Consider the following 21,032-nt stretch of genomic DNA (forward strand, 5'->3'; position numbering starts at 1 on the left):
TCTCAGGCCTACATAAGACCTTGTTTCAGTCGCTGTCTCTCTCTCACCTGAAGACGGTCGCTTGTGTTGCGATCGAAACGTCGAGATCTATTATTTTTTCCACCTACGTGACTTTACCGAAAGAACCAAAGAGTATCAGCAGCGAGATATTGTGGTTCATTTGTGGCTAGCGCTTTGCGTGCAACGAGTTCGACCGTACCGTGTCTTCGTTCAGCAACTGGAACCCATTGCATCTCAGCGAGCACCCGCAAGTGGGGTGATCGAGATTACCTCTGTAGAGGGGGCCAGGTGATCCCCGCTACCCCGATCGCTGAATACCCCAGGTAAAGTCCCGTATCCTTAGAAGCTCCACCCCGGTTGCTGCTCAATGTCCCCCGCTATGCGGGAACCAAAATCGGTTAAAACTCCTTCCGTGCGGCGTGGCACAGCTCCTAATCTATGCAGCATCCGAGCGAATATGCTTGCGATCAAAACATGACTATCTTCGTCCGACTTTACATCGCTTTTTGGACCTGAGATTTCCTTTTGAGTGTATGCGCGATCGATCGATCACTCTGCTTTGCAACATTTCATCATTTTGTTGTTGTTGGTGGTGTTTGCTATACGTGACGCCATCTATTCGCCTTGTATCCTTTGTGCCGGGCTGTAACAGCACCGTGCCGCTGCACGACCTTGCCAGTCGGAACGTGACCGTCTACACCAATGCTTTTTGAATAATTTTTGTGTTTTTTTTAGGGGGGGGGAGAGGGGGGAGTGGGGGGGGCTGTAGGAACCAGGATTCTATGACGTAACCAGGTCCCCCAATCGGAAATGAGCATTTATTTCCCAAAGGGTGGCAAAATAAAACCTAAAAACCAGAGCTAGTGAAGCGCGGGGTGACGCTGCGTGCACGCGCGACACTACCATTTGACGGCAGCTCCCTCCTCGGACACCTCGCACATCATCTCCACGCGCTCCCCGACCAGCACGGAGTGGTCGTCGAGGCCCTGCGTGATGACCACAGGCGGCTCTGCCGACGACACGCGGGGGAGATCGTCACAACACGTGGGGGAGATCGTCACAATACGTGGGGGAGATCGTCACAACACGTAGGGGAAATCGTCACAACACGTAGGGGAGATCGTCACAACACGTGGGGGAGATCGTCACAACACGTGGTGGAGATCGTCACAACACGTAGGGGAAATCGTCACAACACGTAGGGGAGATCGTCACAACACGTGGGGGAGATCGTCACAACACGTAGGGGAGATCGTTACAACACGCGGGGGAAATCGTCACAACACGTGGGGAGATCGTCACAACACGTGGGGGGAGATCGTCACAACACGTAGGGGAGATCGTCACAACACGTAGGGGAGATCGTCACAACACGTGGGGGAAATCGTCATAACACGTGGGGAGATCGTCACAACACGTGGGGGAGATCGTCACAACACGCGGGGGGAGATCGTCACAACACGTGGTGGAGATCGTCACAACACGTGGTGGAGACCGTCACAACACGTGGGGGAGATCGTCACAACACGTGGGGGAGATCGTCACAACACGTAGGGGAGATCGTCACAACACGTAGGGGAGACCGTCACAACACGTAGGGGAGATCGTTACAACACGTGGGGGAGATCGTCACAACACGTAGGGGAGATCGTCACAACACGTAGGGGAGACCGTCACAACACGTAGGGGAGATCGTTACAACACGCGGGGGAAATCGTCATAACACGTGGGGAGATCGTCACAACACGTGGTGGAGATCGTCACAACACGTGGGGGAGATCGTCACAACACGTGGGGGGAGATCGTCACAACACGTGGGGGAGATCGTCACAACACGTGGGGGAGATCGTCATAACACGTGGGGGAGATCGTCATAACACGTGGGGGAGATCGTCACAACACGTGGGGGAGATCGTCACAACACGTGGGGGAGATCGTCACAACACGTGGGGGAGATCGTCACAACACGCGGGGGGAGATCGTCACAACGCGCGGTGGCGATCGTGTGTTAAATTATGACCTTGTATTTATACAGAGAGATCACGGCTTAGCTCAAGGCGTGATCTCTCTCCACAACAACAGAGTTTTAAAAAGCGGCAACGAAAGCAGAGCGGTTGAGACGGCGAGAGCGGTGCAAGTGACCGTACCAGAGGGCACGGGGGGGGGGGGGGTCGCGAAAGGGCGGCGGGGGAGGGACGGAAAGGAGTGGAGGGGCGCGGGGAGAGGGAGAGCAACGGGGAGAGTGGCGGGGTCGAGGAGAGGCGAGCGAGGCTCCACGATTGTGGCCGCTGGCACCTTTGACGAAGAGCTCTGTGCTGCACTTCTCGTCGCCCACCATCACCTGGTAGGCGGCGTCGTCGGCCAAGTTGCAGTTCTTGATGACGAGGATGCGTTGGTTGCCCTTGGTCTCCATGATGTACCTGGCTCGGCAGAATGGGCAGCAGCAGCAGCAGCACTTAGAGACAGCGGCGTAGCGTGCAACGAGTGCGTGGGAGTCGACTCCTGGGCCTCCCCCTAGGTGGACTCAGCCTCAACTGAGTACCCGGTGCGGTACGTAAAAGGGCGGTGTTGTTGGACAGCCACTTCCTTGCGTGCCGTGCCGGCCTTCGTAGGTGCTCGCTAACAGCGCTTACCCCAACAGTATGTTCAGGCTACACGGGGGATCTTTGTTTGTGTATACAGTATGTGTGTGCTTATAAGCAGTCTGAGTTCCCCATCTGTTTAGGAATATCGTGAAGGACGATGTTTCTCAATAATTATCATTATCATAATCATCCATAACTAACCATGATGGTCATCATCATCCATATTGTTCTTCTCCATCGTCAATCCCGCATTGTGACTCATTCCTTATTTACAGTTATTCATTCTCAATATCATTCGTCAATCAACTAGTTACGCCTATATTCAATCATAATACATCATTAGCGGAAGAAACAAGCAACAATGATCATCATTGTTATCATCCAATAATAAGTCGTGATCGTTATCATTATTATCATTGCCACTGCCACCACCAACCAACCCTTCCAAAACTATGAAACCAATGTCGAATCAAGCTTCGAAATCAGCCGTACACAGTCACGTGCACCACATCAAATTTGACACAACCTCTGCTCCGCGAGCATCGCTCTCCAGATGTTAGGCAATTGCCTGATGATGCTGGCTGGCTGTAACTACCGGCGAAACCTCTGCACCCATTTGTTAAACGCGTGCGGATCACGCTCCACTCTATACAAACAGTGAAAACTCTTTCTATTTTACAAGGTAAGGCCCACTGAGCTACATAGCGCTTTTTTCAGAAGCGGCCTTTCCTACCACAAATAATAGTTCGACGAAGTGGCTTATCATGTGGACATTTCTAGCAGCCAAGTACTCTCAACGCTTGATTCTAAATGCGGAGGGGATCACCGGAGGATTCGGAGAAAAATCTACGCGACCACGGGGAGCGAGAGAGAGAGAGACAGACAGACAGACAGGGTCGGGATCGAACCCAGGCCCTCCTGTCCACCAGACGAAGAAGTTCACATCTCGCCACCGTGGCGTCCAAACCGAGAGAACGACTGCAGTACTCACTTGCTGCCACAGGCGGGGGTTGTTGGATCGACAGAAGGACATGCGGGGGGGGAGGTGATGGGAGCGGCGATCCAAACGCAGGCGGATGAGACACGACAGAGCAAAGCGTTAGTGCAGCCGATCCAGGCGTTACATAGCCCGCTGCGACGTGCACCCAGCGTTAGAACCCAGACTCTCTGTCTCCCCTTTGCTGCTGCTGCTGGCGATGCTGATGCCGCTGCCACTGTTTGAAAAGGAGCAAGCGTTATTCACGAACGGCGCTGGGACATGCGCTCGCGCATGGAAACATCAAAAGCAAGCGAGGAGCAGCGCGGTGCGGTGAAGTCCCGCCTCGATTCCCAGACACCGCGTGGGCGGCGAGCGATGGTGTCCCGAGGGACGCCTTCGCCATCCCGCACTGACCAGCGTGGTGAAGTATGGTCAAACAATCCGCATGACCGGCACGGCGTGCAGTGAGCGGCATTCACGCAGGAGCGGATTGGCAAAGGGATTGCAAGACAAGTAGAGAGTACTTACTCCGTCATGTTATTATAGCGCACTCAGGGACCATTGCACGCTGGGTAATGGTAGCGTGGTACACGTGACGGTGGAAGAGGAGACCAAATACCCTGTAATAGGGGGCTCTCAAGAGCTTCCCTTCGTGGGGGACCCTCCCGTCAGCAGTGGCGCTAGCAGGCAATTGCAGCCCTGCGCCTTTGCATTCTCAATAGCGCTACACAGCGGTTTTTCTCGTCCCCTTTAACGTACATTGCACACTACCGAAACAACGTCATTCCATTGCGTGTGAGGCTCCCCTTGATCCAGCAAAAAAAATATGTGTCAAAGTAACTATTAGAAATCCTTATGCTTACTCAATATTGCATCATCATTATTATGATTATTCTTGCGTTTATATTGCAGCAAACAACAAAATGGTCCTTTGTTCGCAGAAGCCAACGACGGACACCTCGCTGGGTGGCGTGCAGGCCGCCGGGGTGGGTGGGCACGCGCGCCCATTGAGCTCTCGCGCCGAGAGAGGGGGCAGACGAGGGCAACGTTGAATGACGCCGTGCGTTCGACAAACTGCTGAGCGGCACGCAGATCGCGAGTTAGAGAGATCAAATCTTGTTGGTTTGAAGGTGTGGGGGAGAGAGGTGGGGGGGGGGGTTGGGGTTCACTCAGCCCATCATATCTCCGGGGTCGATAAAATAGGTACAACTTTGTGGGGAAGTTCATTCAACAGCGATTGTCCTGTGGTTAGGCTCGCAGCCCTGCCATAGGAACGAGGAATTTCCACCGCTGGCTCAAGGCCGTTCATGGGATATGAGCACCAATGCCTCAATGTTCATTCGTGAGAGATGAATCGCGTTGACAGTTTTTTTTGTTTTGTTTTAACGCTGGAGAGCAACGCGAGCGAGCGCCCGCGAGCACTGACGCCCGCCGTGGGTGATGTGCGCGAGGTGGAGCGGTGGCGCAGCGGTTAGCGCGATGCGGTATGAACCCAGCGAAGCTTTGTTCGATTCCCGGCTAACATCAGCGGGCACGGTCGCTATCATCCTTTCGTATGGGGATCTGAGAGTCTGTGGATATGGGGATCTGGCCTTAGCTATAAAAACACAACGGGACATGTGGGAAAGAATGGGATGTGAGTATTAAGTGGTGTATCATTATTATAATTATTAATTTTACACAGCGGACAAACATTAACTTTGAATGCCCCCGAGAAGACTTGACAGATTTCCCAGGACAAGCAGCTACCGCAAAGAGAGGCGATCCTGAACAAACAAAAGCAGGCCAGGTGGCAACCTCGCATGGGGGGAGGTGGCGAGGGTGCAGGGGTCTGAGAAAGGAGGCCCCCAGCGTCACAGACATCGGAAGGGGGGGGGATAGGTGAGGGTGGGGTTGACCCACTTGCCACTCTGCCGAATCTCCTGGCCATTCTTGAGCCACTTGACCTCTGCGTTGGGGTCGTTCATCTCCACCACGAAGCGCGCCTTGGAGCCCTTGTCCACCTGGTATGCGGGGTCGAGCTTCTTGAGGAAGGCTGTGTCCATCGGTCAGTTGGGTCGGTCGGTTAATTTAGTCAGCCGGCCGGTTAGTCGGTCGGTGAGTCGGTCGGTGAGTCGGTCGGTGAGTCGGTTGTGTCATTGATGATTGAGTTGCATGGGGCGAATGGAAGAGACAAACGGACACGTTTCCATGATCAGCTTCAGATAACGAGACAAAGATCCCCTGTATAGCCTGTAACAGTCTGTTGGGGCAAGTGCTGTTAGCGAGCAGCAATTATGAAGGCCGGCACGGCTCACGAAAGATGTGGGTGGCCAGCATCACCCCCGACGCTGATGTTTACACACATTGCACCAGGAACTCTTTTAAGGCCGAGTCGACTTAGGGGAGGCCCGGGACTGTCCCATAGAACCGTCACTGGTGTTGACCGTGAGCGGAAATCGAACTCGGATCGCCGGGTTCGTAGTGCAGTGCGTTAACCGCTGCGCCACCGTTCCCCACACACGCTCGCACACACACACACACACACCCCGCTCGCACACACACACACACCCCGCTCGCACACACACACCCCTCTCGCACACACACACACCCCGCTCGCACACACACACACCCCGCTCGCACACACACACACCCCGCTCGCACACACACACCCCTCTCGCACACACACACCCATCTCGCACACACACACCCCCCTCTCGCACACACACACACCCCTCTCGCACACACACACACACACCCCTCTCGCATACACACACACACCCCTCTCGCACACACACACCCCTCTCGCACACACACGCACACCCCTCTCGCACACACACACCCCTCTCGCACACACACACACCTCTCGCACACACACACACCCCTCTCGCACACACACCCCTCTCGCACACACACCCTTCGCACACACACATACAACCACACACACACCCTTCTCGCACACACACACCTCTCGCACACACACAAACACCCCTCTCGCACACACACACCCCTCGCACACACACACACCCCGCTCGCACACACACACACACCCCTCGCACACACACACACCCCGCTCGCACACACACATATACAACCACACACACACGCACAGACCCCCTCGCTCACCTGCGCTCTTGGTCTTCTCGGCCTTCATGCGCCGCAGCCTCTTCAGCATGCCGCGCAAGTCGGTGATTCCGTGCTGGAAGGCGATCTTCTCGTAGTCGTGGGGGTTGGCGTTCTTGAGCAGATTGAAGACGTCCTCGTCGGGACCCGTCTCCTGCACCTCCTTCAGCTCTCTGCAGGGGGAGCAGGAGCAGGAGGAGGAGCAGAAGAAGATTTAGGAGGATGGAGCGAGAAGGAGAGGAGCATGAAAGGAGGAGAAGATTTAGGAGGATGGAGCGGAGAGGATGAGGAGGATGGAGTGAGGATGAGAGGAGGATGAGAGGAGGAGGAGAGGACAGGATGGGGTGTGGAGAGGAAAAGGAGGCGGTGTAGAAGAGAATGAGACGAAGAGATCGAGTAGGGCACGGATCGGAAACCAAAAGAGCAAGAAGAGAGCCATCTTTTTTCGTAATCGGTGGAAGAGGAACAACTTTTTTTCGAGAGCCGCAATGCAATGTGAACACGAGACGTCGGCCCTTAATTAAAAACGTCAATGAAGGAAGTCCTGCGGCTCCTGAGTCGCAGGTTGCCGACCCCCGAGGTAGGGGAAGGGAGGCGAGGTTTGTTCACGTGAAGAGGTAAAAGGGATGCACCAGGCTCATTACAATCGAGCACTCGTCATGGAGTCATGAGCGGCGACGTCGTCGGTTCATGCTCTGCGCCACCAACTCAGCAGCCGAGGTAGATTCCCGTCCACAGCGAACGCCAGCGGCGAGTTCACCGAACCCACACTGACCAGCGTGGTGAAGTATGGTCAAACAAACCAGCGCAACTATCGGCGCAAACCACCATGAACATCCCGCACAACAACCATCCCCGTTACCACCACCACCACTACAGCCACCACCCACATTAGCGACAGACGGAAACTTGACAAGGTGGAGGTCGGTGGGTGGGGACGAAGTTCCGAATGTTAATACTCTTGAATAGAACCCTGACAGCGGGGAATCACCCCCGCCCCCCACTTCACGGCTCCCTCGCCCCCACGACCCCTCTCACCCTCCTCTGCGTCGTGAGTCGAAGCGGTGCCACCGAGAGGAGGCGGCCACGGCAGCGGCGTGGAGCGGGAAGCAGAAGCAGAAGAAGCGCAGGGGAGCGGAAGCATGAGGAGCAAGTGGAGGCAGAGCAGGCACACACAACGCGCACAGCCACACGCGCGCACACGCACGGACACACGCGCACAGCCACACGCGCGCACACGCAGGCGCGGCACACGGACACAGCAACGCTTCCGTTAGTTCAGCGAGGGCCCCGGAGCACAGAATGAATGCGATGCGCGAGCTGACGAGGGCGCGAATGAAGCTGCGTTCGCCATGAGCGCTCCAAGGTCGTCGCCTCTAACAGAGGCACGCGGCTCGAGACGGAGCCACGGGGCGCGAGCGGCAGGCGATCTGTCGAGCGCGCGGCGAAATGGCGCAAACGCGGGGTCCTTAAGATCCCCGCTGTGTGAGACCCCAGCGAGGCGGCGAGTCTTGGAGGCAACGCGCGTACCTCTTTTTAAGGAGGGCGCTGAAGTCCAACTCGCCTGCGTCATCTCCCATGACGCTCCTGTCATCACAGACACACACACGGACAACACAACAACAACAAACAACAACAACAATAATAATGATGCAAGTTTCCCCCACGCTCCGTGCGCGTTCGTTCTTTCGCGCGATTCCTCGTCGCAAACGCGGCGAACCTATTTCTTATTTCCACTCAAAGTTCGCTTTCGTGCGGTTTGAATTCACTCGGACGCGGTGGGACGCGGCACAACACCGCCGTGCGTGGACAGAGCGCGCTGGGTGCGAATAGAGCGGGAGGGGGTGACCGGGGGGGTGTCAACCCCTGAAGTGAACGTTCAGAGTTTGCGGTAGCGTAGTGGTCCGCTATGGTGCGGTGGAGGACAGCTACCACAACATTGGGGGGGGCGGGGGAGGGGTTAGATCACGTAAATATGTAAATGTGTCGTTAAAACCCGCCACCACCCGACACAGCCAACTAATAAGGGTTGCCACTTGACAATTCGTCACGAGTTCTAGTTGGCTGCGTCGGGTGGTGGAGGGTTTTAACGACACATTTATATATTTAAGCGATTTAACACAACCCCCCCCCCCCCACCTATTATGGATGATATTGGTGGCGAAATCCTGCTACGTGTCAAGCACAACAATGGGATTCACGACCCCACTCGCCGTGCTGCGACCGCCCGGGCTCCCATTGCAGACCCGGCCCCACGTGCACATTCTACACAACGACAAAAACAATCTCTAACGACACCCAACAACCCTCGCCTCTCAAGAGCGCTGGCATCTCAGGCGTGCGACACGGAGCTGAGCTGCCGTGCGGCGGCGGTGTGGGACTTACGCCGCTGGTCTCGAGGTGGAGAAGGGAGGGGTTGGGGATGATCGCCGTTCAAAAGCCCGCTGGGGCAGAGGGACGCTGCAATTGCGGGTGTCTACAATGAAGCAATTAAACGTCGGAGTTGTGGCGCAGTGGCCTGGGGTCGATTACGGCCAAAGCTGAACCGGTCTGGGGTCACCCCCTAGCACCTCACCCCCCCCATCCGCCCCCCGCGCCTCCACACTTGAACCAACCCGCACTGACCAGCATGGTGAAGAATGGTCAAACAACCTCCTTGACCGACACGCCATGCGGAGGCCTTCATCCAGCAATTGATTGAGAAGGTGTGCTCAAATAAATAAACATGTTAACTATCATTGGTTATTTTTGATATAATCGAATCGGCCGTTTTGCTAAATGGCATATAATTAAAAGTAATAGCGTATCGTCAAAATAATACCGTATTGGGGCTATATCGTATCGTTTCGTGAAACGTGATATCGTATCGTATTGCAGAGTGTGATATCGATTTAAAGCTTTCGTGACTGCAAGGATTCATCTTCTTTGGTTCTTTCGGTAAAGTCACGTAGAATGAGAATAAAATAACAAAATTCTCACGACGTTTCGGCCACAACGGCCGCTTGTGTTGTGGCCGAAACGTCGTGAGAATTTCGTTTTATTTTATTATTTTATTCTCATTCTACGTGACTTTACCGAAAGAACCAAAGAAGAGTGTGATATCGTATCGTGAAACGTTATATCGTATCGTACTGCGGAGTGTGATATCGTATCGTGAAACGTGATATCGCATCGCGACCGCCCGAGTCGGTGGGGACGGGACTCACGATCGGCGGAACGCCTGGCGGATGTCGAGCACTTGTGCGCTGTCCCGCGCTTCTGTAGACGCATCGACACACGGACACACACATCGACACACGGACACACACATCGACACACGGACACACGCATCGACACACAGACACACACATCGACACACACGGACACACACATCGACACACAGACACACACATCGACACACAGACACACACATCGACACACGGACACTCACATCGACACACACGGACACACACATCGACACACGGACACACGCATCGACACACAGACGCACGCATCGACACACAGACACAAACATCGACACACGGACACTCACATCGACACACACATCGACACACAGATTGACACACAGACACACACATCGACACACGGACACTCACATCGACACACGGACACACACATCGACACACAGACACACACATCGACACACGGACGCACGGATGGACACACGCACGCACAGAGAGGTCGTCACTTCAGACGCCCGAAGTTCGGGACTACATAGTCAGGTTTATACAGATTAATCTGAGCTTAAATTTTTTTTACGTTACGCGCACTCACGCACGTAGTGTCACCTCCTTCACTCCATGTCTGGATATTTATAGCCAAGAGGCTCGCTTTGTTGGTTATTGATTCAACAAAGTCACATAGCGTGAGCACAATCAGCCTCGCATGAAACACGTGGACGAAAATGACGGGGCAGCTCTTATCTTGGAGCCACACACCGAGAGTGTGGCCACGTAGTCCGGGCTGCCCCATATATGCTTCAAATTATACAACTAAACAAAACTTTCTAGAGTTGCTGCCCAGGTGAACCGGTCATTAAATCACTTCCTTCCCACTACCCATACAAACGCACACTCGACTGTACGCACATCCCCACCTCTGTGTTCTAAATCAATTAATTACTGACATTTTAATTAGTCTGTTTGTTTAAATGGCGTGCGTAAATATTTACCCTGGTTTTTTTTTGGAGTGAGGATGCGTATTTTCTAGGGGTGGGTGGAATTGTCGTTGTTTTAGATCACCCAATAAAACCAATGGTTCGAAACAGTTTTACTTTTAAATGAATTAATAACGAGTAACAACGCTCGCTAACAATGAACCCAGGGAACTCCCACGCCCCCCCCAAAGCCTCGTCTACGAGAGTGGCTTTTGTGACGGAGCGCCAAGTATCGCTTCCACTGGGCAGCCTCTTCTCGATCCACTGCTGGATGAAAGCCTCTGATCAACGCCGTGTCGGGCGGGGGTGGGGTGGTTGTGTTTGCACGCTCGTCTGTATTCACGCTGCAGCGCTATTAACTTGAGTGTTTAGAGGCGGTGTGCCCGATTTTTACTTCATTGGAAGCAAATTGTACGAGTCATTTTAATATACGCAACAAAATGAACCAAGGCAGACTCGTCTCGCCCATTATATATGCGCTTAAAATTTTATAGGAAATAAATCAAACCATGCCGAGGACATGGCATTTAGAAAATACGGTCCAAAATGAGACCCATCACAAAAAAAAACCGCGCGAGAGAGAATAAAAAAACCCCGAAAACTCCTCAACTGTGCAGAGGAACAAAATAGTGTGATGGGAAACATCAAAATCTGCACAGCGAGCGAGAAATGTGCAGCAGCGTGGTGGAACGGAGTAGCGGTGCAACGGAACGAGACTAGCGAGCGGTGAGATGATGGGGGATCAACCTCACAGAGTCGCTGTGAACCGCGGGGGCTTCATGTCAACCAAGGTCTGTACCCGCAATACAATTTCGGCATCCGGCACACCACATCAGTTTGAGCTGTCGCTCATGGCTGTGGCAAATGATCGTCACGCACCTGCTCCAGTCTGTAGCAGTGCTTCGGCAAATGTGTGGCCAAATTAAGCCCTGTAGGGGTTTTGTGCGCGTATGTGACGATGCACGTGTGTGTGTGTGTTTGAATCATCTTTCTCCATGTCAGAAAGTGTGAGTCTGTCTGTATGTACAGCAGGTCCTGCGCCTCCCCTAGGCCGACTCAGCCTCAAATTAATACCTGGTGCGATGTGTAAACATTACTACCAGGGAGACAAAGGCGGCCGGGTGTGGTGCCGGCCACCCACCCCTACTAAGTGTGCCGTTCCGACCTGCATAAGTGCTCGCTAACAGCATTTGCACCTTCAGTTTGTTTAAGGTTACAAGAGGGATCTCTGTGTCGTGTGTGTCTGTGCACACGGTATGAAAAACGAGAGCAAAGTTGGCATTAGATATGAAAAAAACGAGACATAGACTCAGACAGAAAGACAGAGACACCAGTCACTGTACCGGATTGAGATTTGAAGCGTCGCAGCCGATAGGCAGGGAGATGCCCACACCAGATTTACAATCCAGGGGAACAAAAAAGCATCATCCGTTAAAAGTCCGTTCTCTCGAGAACTTACTTAAATTTTGAAAAATAAAAAAACGGCAAAAACCTCTTGAAGCCAGCAGAGTCAAGGAACTCACAATTCGGAGTAAGTCCGATAATAAATACGGAAAGTTAACAAAAGAAGACACTAAGACGTGAATCCCGGCGTCGGCGCTCATGGAGATGCGGGTGGCAGGGTTCGGCATTTTGCAGTCATCGATCGCCCTTAAATCTCAACGCTCATCGCGTGCAGGAAATTCCAGATTCGCTGCTTGACAACGCTAGGCAGTAAGTGAGAGATGTGCCCCCTTTAATGTGAAATTCTGCCGTAAAAAAAGGGATGAACTTCTGCCGTAAATGGATGGCGAAATATGTACGTCGATGGTTGAGACATTGGAATAGTTGTTTAATGAATTTAAAAGTGCTCTGGTATTTGATTGTTTAATATTTCATTGTATGTGTTTGAACACGTGCTCTTGGACGCTCCGGTCATTGGCGTACCGCATTCGTGGTCTCTCTCTCTCTCTCGTTCATTGTTTTCACATTCATCTCAAATATATTTAGCAAAAATACATAACATTCGTCATCATCATCCATGATCAATCCACTGCTGGATGCAGGCCTCCCCAAACCACGGGCATCTTCTCGAGATCCCGCGGTGTTCTCATCCACCCTGCACCTCCGCTCTCACCACTCCGTCCCGGCGGATGATTCGTTTCATTTATTGGCTGCCATTCCGACCGTCTTCTTAGCCATCCGAACATCTCTTTCAGCCTTCCACATCCAGCGAAGCAAAGTCAACCCGCCTCTTTCTCGCGGCAATAGCCACTCCGGTGAAACTGCACGGCAGTTGTTGCTTTCACAGTGGTCACTACATTTTATTTTTTAAACGCACTACGTCGTTAAGTTTTATTCTGTTCATGAGCACGATGGCGGTAAGTTCAGGAGCTAAATGACAATGTTGACGTCTGCTGGCCACAACGAGAGGGCTTCAGCAGAGGAACAGAGAGAGGGAGAGAGAGTTCGCGTGGTTGTGGTGCTCCTCCGCCTCCGGTGAAGGAGTGCGGACGACATTGGTTTACGGAATGGTCCATGGTGTGGATTGCATGGCGACAATCACAGTACGGCTCTTCTATAATGCATCTCCATCAGTCTCCATGTATCTCTACGGGTCCCTGTGGGCTTACTATACGGTCCATAGTTTGAATTGCATGGCCACAAACACACGATGGCTCTTCTTTAATGCATCTCCATCAGTCTCCATGTATTTCTACGGGTTTCTGTGGGCTTAGTGCACGGTCCATAGTTTGGGATGCATGACCACAATCGCACTGTGGCTTGTCTTTAAGCGTTATGTAAAAAAAAAATCGAAGGTGTGATTAAACGTCATTTAAATTATTATTCTATTTTCGCGATATGCCGGACGTCCACCATAACCGCAAAGAGCTCTGCCTTCTATGTTTACATTTACTTGTTTATTTATTCCGGCTTCGAGAGGTTTTACTGTCGACAAGAAAAAAGACAAAACAAAAAGATGCCCAAAGAGCTGAGCGGTAAAATTTTGTCTTCGCGACGAATTCAGTGTTTGCAATGGCAAAAAAACAAAAAATGAACGCTAAAAAAAACGAAATCTCAAAAAAACAATCAACAAAAGATGATGTTGCAAAAAATGAAAAAGGTTCACAACTCTGGCAACGGAGTTTGTTTGTTTTGTTTACAGGCAGCAATCACGTGCAAGCTGGAGAAGGGAAAAACAGCGACGCTGACACCGTGGTGGTTTCAAACGATGCGATGTTGAGCTCCATTAAATACCTGCAGGTGTCGGGCGTGGTTCCAACCACCACCGGGCTTGCACATCCACGCTGGTGGGATGGTGGTGGTGGTGGCGGTGGTGAATGCACCAGGCCATCGACTCATTCCACAAATAAGCCACGTGATTTTAAATCCGTAGATGCCACTGCCTTGAAAAGGACATGCCACGTGTGTGGTTTTTTTTTAGTCAATTGTTAATTTGACCGTGAGGTTTGCCGAATATGTCGGATTGCAAATAAATGACCATTTCAGGACCAATGTTTGGCACAAGTATTTGTTTAAGCAGGCCAAATTTTATCGGCAGGGTCTGGCCCATTTAAAAAGAAAAAAAAATATTCGTCGAATTGCCCAGTGGAGCCATCTCGGAGAAAGCTGCGTAAGATTTTAACCACATGCCGCCCGCATGCGATGAGGCGCATGAATTCGTTCATTCAATGACGGCAGATTTTTTTTCCCACTCAGGACTTTCGCAGACAGCGGTCCTCCATCTTGTGTGAGAGAACGGCCGTGGAACATGGCTTCGCGGTCTGAGCTTGGCTGTGTTCACTCCAGCACTGTCCTCTAGACAGTCTGGTCCCTTCACCTGATGAAGGGCACTTGTGTTGTGGCCGAAACGTCGTGAATTTTATATTTTTTGTTGTTTTTTACGTGACTTTACCGAATAGAACCAAAGAGTATGGATCCTTGCAGTCACGAAAGCTTTAAATCTAGAATTCACAGGACTACTTCTGAAGCCACTACAATAAAAGCCCCATTATCCACACGGCTTTCATGCATTCCCTGCTATAAGAAAACTTCGTCTAATGCCAATCAATCCAAACATTTTATTCTCATAGCTGTAATATATTCAAAAGGAGTAGAAAATATAAATGTAGCGTGATGATTTATCCTCTATGTGGTGATTGGTGACCGGGCTTAGACCAGAATCACCTCACCGTACTTGAGAACCAAGTTTGATTTTAGGTTGAGCGACTGAAATCAGGGAAGATGGGATATCAGCGGTGCCTCTGAAATGGCCATTGTGACCCCCCCCCCCCCCCCACACAGCGGTGCGTCTCTACGTACCCTCGACCGTGATGTCAAAGGGGCAGCTGTCGATTTTATCCTTCATCGACACCTCGCATCGGTAGGACCCGCTGAAGTTCTCCTTTGCGGCGATCACCTTCATCTCAAACGTGAAGTCCTGCGGGAGCGTGTGCAGGGGACGGCGGAGAGGGCGGCATTGATGTGTGGTGGGCGAACCGGGTGGCATTGCCAACCCTGCGTTGGTGGTGATTGAACAGAGTGGCATTGCCATTTCTGCATTGGTGGTGAGCGAACAGAGTAGCATTGCCATTTCTGCATTGGTGGTGGGCGAACCGGGTGGCGTTGCCATCCCTGTGTTGGTGGTTCCAATCGGAACCAGAACCCAAGCCTGACCCAAACACGTCACCAGCCCACCAGAAAACGAACCCAGCCCCTAACATTAACCTCACGAGCCAACCACAACGATAGCTCTAACCCTAACCCCGATGGCCGTGCTTGCCGACCGCGTACCCTGTTCCCCCGACCTCTGACCCCGACGCGCCACACAGATCCGCGACCCCACGAGCACCCATCATGGCGTCCGCTGGTGTTAGACCGTTGACTTTGAATTACCAATGTGAGCCAAATCGGGCTTCATCATCATCATCAACAACAACAACAACAAAACAACACCGCCGCTTCTCCGACGCAAGCAACAAGTCACGGTAAAAAAAAAAATCAATGATAAACAATGACAGTCAAGCGAAATAAAAAAAAGAATAGATAGCAAATCGTAATCGCATTGCAAAAGCGATCCCTTTAAAAACAAAAAATAACGATAAGTGCAGCCACGCGCCCCCCACCTTGGTGTTGCGGTCATACATCTCCTTGAACTGCAGGTGCTTGCCGGCCTTGCTGGCCAGGTCCATCCACTTGCCCTTGAACCACTTGACCGACGGCTTCTTGGACAGGCTCTCGGCGTGCACCTTGGCCACGAACGTCGCGTCTCCTCCTGTGCATGGACGGGGAGGGGGGGGGCAGGGGTCGCGGGGTCACGTGGGTCCGGGTCAACGCGTTGGCGTGTGTCTCACACACGCACGCACACGCGCGGTAGTGTAGCGGTTAGCGCTACGCTGCGCTACGAACCTGGCGACCAGGGTTCGATTCCCGCTCTCGGCCAATACCGGTGACGATTATCTGAACCGGTCCTGGGGCTTCCCCCTAGGTCGACTCGGCCTCAAATGAGTACCCCGTGCGATGTGTAAACATCGCCATTGGAGAAACAAAGACGGCCGGGCGTGGTGTTGGCCACTCACCCCCTCGTGTGCCATGCCGGCCTTTATAGATGCTCGCTAACGGCACTTGCCCCTACAGTCTTTTAAGGCTATACGGGGGATCTTTGTCTTTTGACTGCTGTTGGCAGTCAGTCGACCCGTGGCACCTGCCCAGCGGGCGTTCGACACTTCACGTGGCCTCAACGTGCACCAAGCCTGGCACAAGCGCCATGGTTACGTCACCGCCACTTAGTGGCGAATGGCGGTTGTTGTTGGCAAACCTATTCCAATGCAGTAGTGAAAAAATTACACTGCAAATTGCTAATTTGGGATGACACGTTGAAACATTCCCCTCCATTGTAGTCTTTAGATGCAGATTCCTGGGTTAAAACGAGTGATAATATTCTTGGTTCTTTCGCTAAAGTAATGTAGAAGGGAATCAATAAAATAATAAAAATATAAAACAATAAAATTATCGCGACGTTTCGACTGCAACACAAGCAATCATCATCAGGTGTGAAAACCACAGCAAGAAAATTTGAAAAAAGTGGCGGTTTTTTTAACGTTAGCACCACGGAGAGCGATTTGACAGTTTGTTCAGATGGACGAGTCCATCTATGTTCGGAAAAGAGGAGGGGGGAGACGAAAATAATGGATGCGGTCTGAAAGCCACCGTAAGCGTAAACAATCAATTAAGACCCGAAATGGTTTATCAAATCCTTCCAATGTTTGCTAAGCCAGAATCCATCTTCTCGGTTGAAATTGTCTCTGTGTTTGTATATGTGGATAGCCTCATGACCGAATCTCTCATGGTAGCTAGATGGCTTTATAAAATGTATCATACATTCATCCAGGCCAAAGTTCGGCAACCAAAAGAACAAGAAGAGCCATTTGTTTCGAATTGGGTAAAACAACCCTCAATATATCAAGAGCCGCAATGCATTGTGGTGGTGAATACGAGACGGTGGTGGTCCTTAATAAATAACGGTCACGTAGCAGCGGTCCTTTAAAGAGCCACACGCGACTCAGGAGCCGCGGGTTTGCTGACCCCCCTGATCCGGACAATTGAAAGCAGACGGTGCCCTCGATCGACCCGTGAAGATAATCCGATACGGACGGGCGACAATGACGCGGGGTCACGTAGCCATGTTAATCAGGTGAAGGTGATCCCAGAGGGCTCATCGTCAGGTCACGTAGTCATGTTAATCAGGTGAAGGTGATCTCATAGGGGTCTTCGTCAGGTCACCTACCGATGTTAATCAGGTGAAGGTGATCTCATAGGGGTCATCGTCAGGTCACCTACCCATGTTAATCAGGTGAAGGTGATCCCAGAGGGGTCATCGTCAGGTCACCTACCCATGTTAATCAGGTGAAGGTGATCTCATAGGGGTCATCGTCAGGTCACCTACCCATGTTAATCAGGTGAAGGTGATCCCAGAGGGGTCATCGTCAGGTCACCTACCCATGTTAATCAGGTGAAGGTGATCCCATAGGGGTCATCGTCAGGTCACCTACCCATGTTAATCAGGTGATCCCATAGGGGTCATCGCCAGGTCACCTACCCATGTTAATCAGGTGAAGGTGATCCCAGAGGGGTCATCGTAAGGTCACCTACCCATGTTAATCAGGTGAAGGTGATCTCATAGGGGTCATCGTCAGGTCACCTACCCATGTTAATCAGGTGAAGGTGATCTCATAGGGGTCATCGTCAGGTCACCTACCCATGTTAATCAGGTGAAGGTGATCTCATAGGGGTCATCGTCAGGTCACCTACCCATGTTAATCAGGTGAAGGTGATCCCATAGGGGTCATCGTCAGGTCACCTACCCATGTTAATCAGGTGAAGGTGATCTCATAGGGGTCATCGTCAGGTCACCTACCCATGTTAATCAGGTGAAGGTGATCTCATAGGGGTCATCGTCAGGTCACCTACCCATGTTAATCAGGTGAAGGTGATCTCATAGGGGTCATCGTCAGGTCACCTACTCATGTTAATCAGGTGAAGGTGATCTCATAGGGGTCATCGTCAGGTCACCTACCCATGTTAATCACCGTGGACACCGGCTTCTCCAGGAAGAGGCCGGTCAGCTCCTGGCGCCGCTCCCCTTCCGCCACCTCTGTGCGCAGCACGGAGCCAAGCGTGGTTACTTCACGGGGGATTGGGGGGCTCCACCGGGCACACCGCGGCGGTAGCTGGCAGCCCCTTCCCCTTTGCTGGTAGCCCCCCCCCCCCACGCCGTTCACTTTTACAATAGCCACACCCACAACATAATTTGCTCCGCTCACCGCACAGGTAACCCCGCCCACTACTCAGGTAGCCCCGCCCACTACTCAGGTAGCCCCGCCCACCTGTGATGTAGCCCCTCCTACTACACAAGTAACCCCGCCCATTACCCAAGTAGCCCCATCGACTGCTCAAGTAGCCCCGTTCACTCCTAAGGTCGCTCCGCCCACTACTTATAAAGCCCCACCTACTACTCCTGATACTGATTTTTTTTTATTAATTCATGGGGAATGTTACGAACACTTGGCTGATTTTAATTGAGTTTCTATCCGTGTCTATGCACTTGTGCCAACGTGGAAAGCCTGTGGCCAGCATTCCATTCACTGTAAAAAGGATCCATCAGCATCACGTGGCCATTTGCGCACAGTGCCCACCCGGTGTCTGGATAACAAAGCTCACTCGGAGATATCTCAGAAGTAGTTCTATGATATCTCCTCCAGTGGGCCACTCTCTAACACGGCGAGCGCTCCAAATTGATCCTTCATCTCGCGACACATTGGCGATAGCGCAATCCGAAAAAAGAAAATGTTGGGAAAGATCCCGGAGATAATCCCGCTCGGATCGCTGCTGCTCTAAAAGTGCAAATTGAACGGCGGAAACTCCCGTGTAGCAAAAGTCACTTCAACCGCAGCGTGGAGTGTTAAAGGGCAAGCCGGCGGCTGTTAGCGTGGCAGGGTGAAGGAGCGTGGGGGGGTCTGTGCAATGAGTGGCGGAGAACGGAAGCAGCATTGGAAGTTGGCAGGGATGGACCGGCCCGAGTCTCTCTTTGGAGAGAGCGAAGCGGCGGGAAGGGCAGAGAGAGAGAGAGTGAAGCACGCGGAGAGAGAGACACGCGGAGAGAGACACACAGGGAGCGTAAAACACACGGAGAGAGACACACGGAGAGAGACACACACGGAGAGAGAGACACACACGGAGAGAGAGAGACACGCGGAGAGAGACACACAGGGAGCGTAAAACACACGGAGAGAGACACAGAGAGAGAGAGAGAGACACACCTGGAGTGTTGCATCTCGCCAGAGAGAGTTTGCGCGCCATAACCAGCGCTGTACGACAACAACAATAATAATAAACACATTGCCATCGCACGAATGCCCGGTCACTCGAGGTGATACAGCGTTAAGATGACTTGGTAGAGGCTGGTCATATACAGGGCGCTAGCGACCCACAACACATACACAGATTGATATATAAACAGCAGGCTGTGTCATCTACAGACGTTGCATTGGAATAGCGGTGATGGCACGAGGCCCTGACGAGTGGAAGAGGCATTGGGTTGCTCCTCGTGTTTGAAGAAACACACAAATCATTTGAAACGTGTTGCCCCATGTGTCGGTGACACGGAACGGACTAAGCACTCAATGATGTGCAGTTGGGATGTCATAATAATGGTCGTATAATATGCATCGCTTTAGCACTCATCATCATCATGTTAGTTATCGCTACTATTGCCAACATGAGCTTCACGCAGCATTCATGATAATATTCATTGAAAATATTATACTGATTAACTCTATGAATTGTCATTTAAATAATCATCACCGCCATCATTCACAAATGCCATCATCATAATTAACCGCTACCATCATAATCATTACAATAACAATAATCATCATCATAATCCTCATCAGTTTTCATCACCAGCACATTATTATAATCATCATTAACAGCTACCATCACAATCATCAGTACAATTTTCAATCATCATTATCATCTTGACTTAAAGATTTCGTGAATGCAGAAATTCATATTCTTGGGTCTTTCGGTAAAGTCACGTATAAAATATGTAGTAAAGTCACGTAGAAAAATAAAATAATTATTTGATTTTATTTTCTACGTGACTTTACCGAATTGAACCAAAGAGTCACGCAGATAGGTTCAGAGAAAATAATCAAAAATAACAGAAAACTACGACGTTTCGATCGCAACGCAAGCGTTCGTCGTTGAACCTATTTACGTGACTTTACCGAAAGGCCCAAGAATATCATTATCATCAGTATCATAAAGGGTATCATCATCATCCTCTCAATCACCATCATGGCTGTCTGTGTGCCACCACAACCATTTTCTTTCTTGAGCAATTCTTTAGTACATTTTTCAATAATCATCATTAGTATCATAAAGGGAATCATCATCATCATCCTCTCCATCACCATCACGGCTGTGTGTGTGGGTGTGTGACCACCAGGCGCACCTTCTCCTGTGAGCATGTCTTCAGGATTTAATTCCGGCGTGGGCGCGTCTCCATCGCTCGCTGGGGCACCTGTGGCGCGGGTTCGGGGGGAAATCGGTCAAAACGAAGTCGGCAAAAGCATCCGGACAGCTCAGCAGCCAAGAGATGGGTCACCAGAATGCGCGTGCAAGTGGCACCCCATGGTAAGATGGGTGAGGAGCGGTGGAGCAGCGGTTA

At 51.6% G+C, this 21,032-nt stretch overlaps 1 protein-coding gene across 5 annotated transcripts in view; it reads right to left on the reverse strand.

Annotated features, from left to right (window-relative positions):
* Positions 1-21,032, reverse strand: part of MYBPC1 (myosin binding protein C1) — a 95,196-nt gene that overhangs the window by 49,766 nt on the left and 24,398 nt on the right. For 3 of the 5 annotated variants that reach the window (XM_076065408.1, XM_032949181.2, XM_076065409.1), the window contains exons 5-15: positions 20,817-20,885; positions 19,621-19,668; positions 18,378-18,455; positions 15,928-16,076; positions 15,125-15,242; positions 9,873-9,924; positions 8,197-8,253; positions 6,670-6,839; positions 5,467-5,599; positions 2,296-2,420; positions 904-1,009 (exon numbers count right to left, since the gene is read on the reverse strand). In XM_076065408.1, the coding sequence (XP_075921523.1) occupies positions 904-1,009; positions 2,296-2,420; positions 5,467-5,599; positions 6,670-6,839; positions 8,197-8,253; positions 9,873-9,924; positions 15,125-15,242; positions 15,928-16,076; positions 18,378-18,455; positions 19,621-19,668; positions 20,817-20,885 (1,105 nt within the window). Of the gene's footprint in view, positions 1-903; positions 1,010-2,295; positions 2,421-5,466; positions 5,600-6,669; positions 6,840-8,196; positions 8,254-9,872; positions 9,925-15,124; positions 15,243-15,927; positions 16,077-17,641; positions 17,649-18,377; positions 18,456-19,620; positions 19,669-20,816; positions 20,886-21,032 lie in introns of those variants that run through there. The other 2 variants (XM_032949182.2, XM_076065410.1) reach the window with 2 other exon arrangements.

Source organism: Petromyzon marinus, chromosome 7 (assembly GCF_048934315.1).
Source record: "Petromyzon marinus isolate PM22_M1 ecotype Great Lakes invasive population chromosome 7, UKy_Petmar_22M1.pri1.0, whole genome shotgun sequence".
In the NCBI taxonomy this organism is placed as follows: Eukaryota; Metazoa; Chordata; class Hyperoartia; order Petromyzontiformes; family Petromyzontidae; genus Petromyzon; species Petromyzon marinus.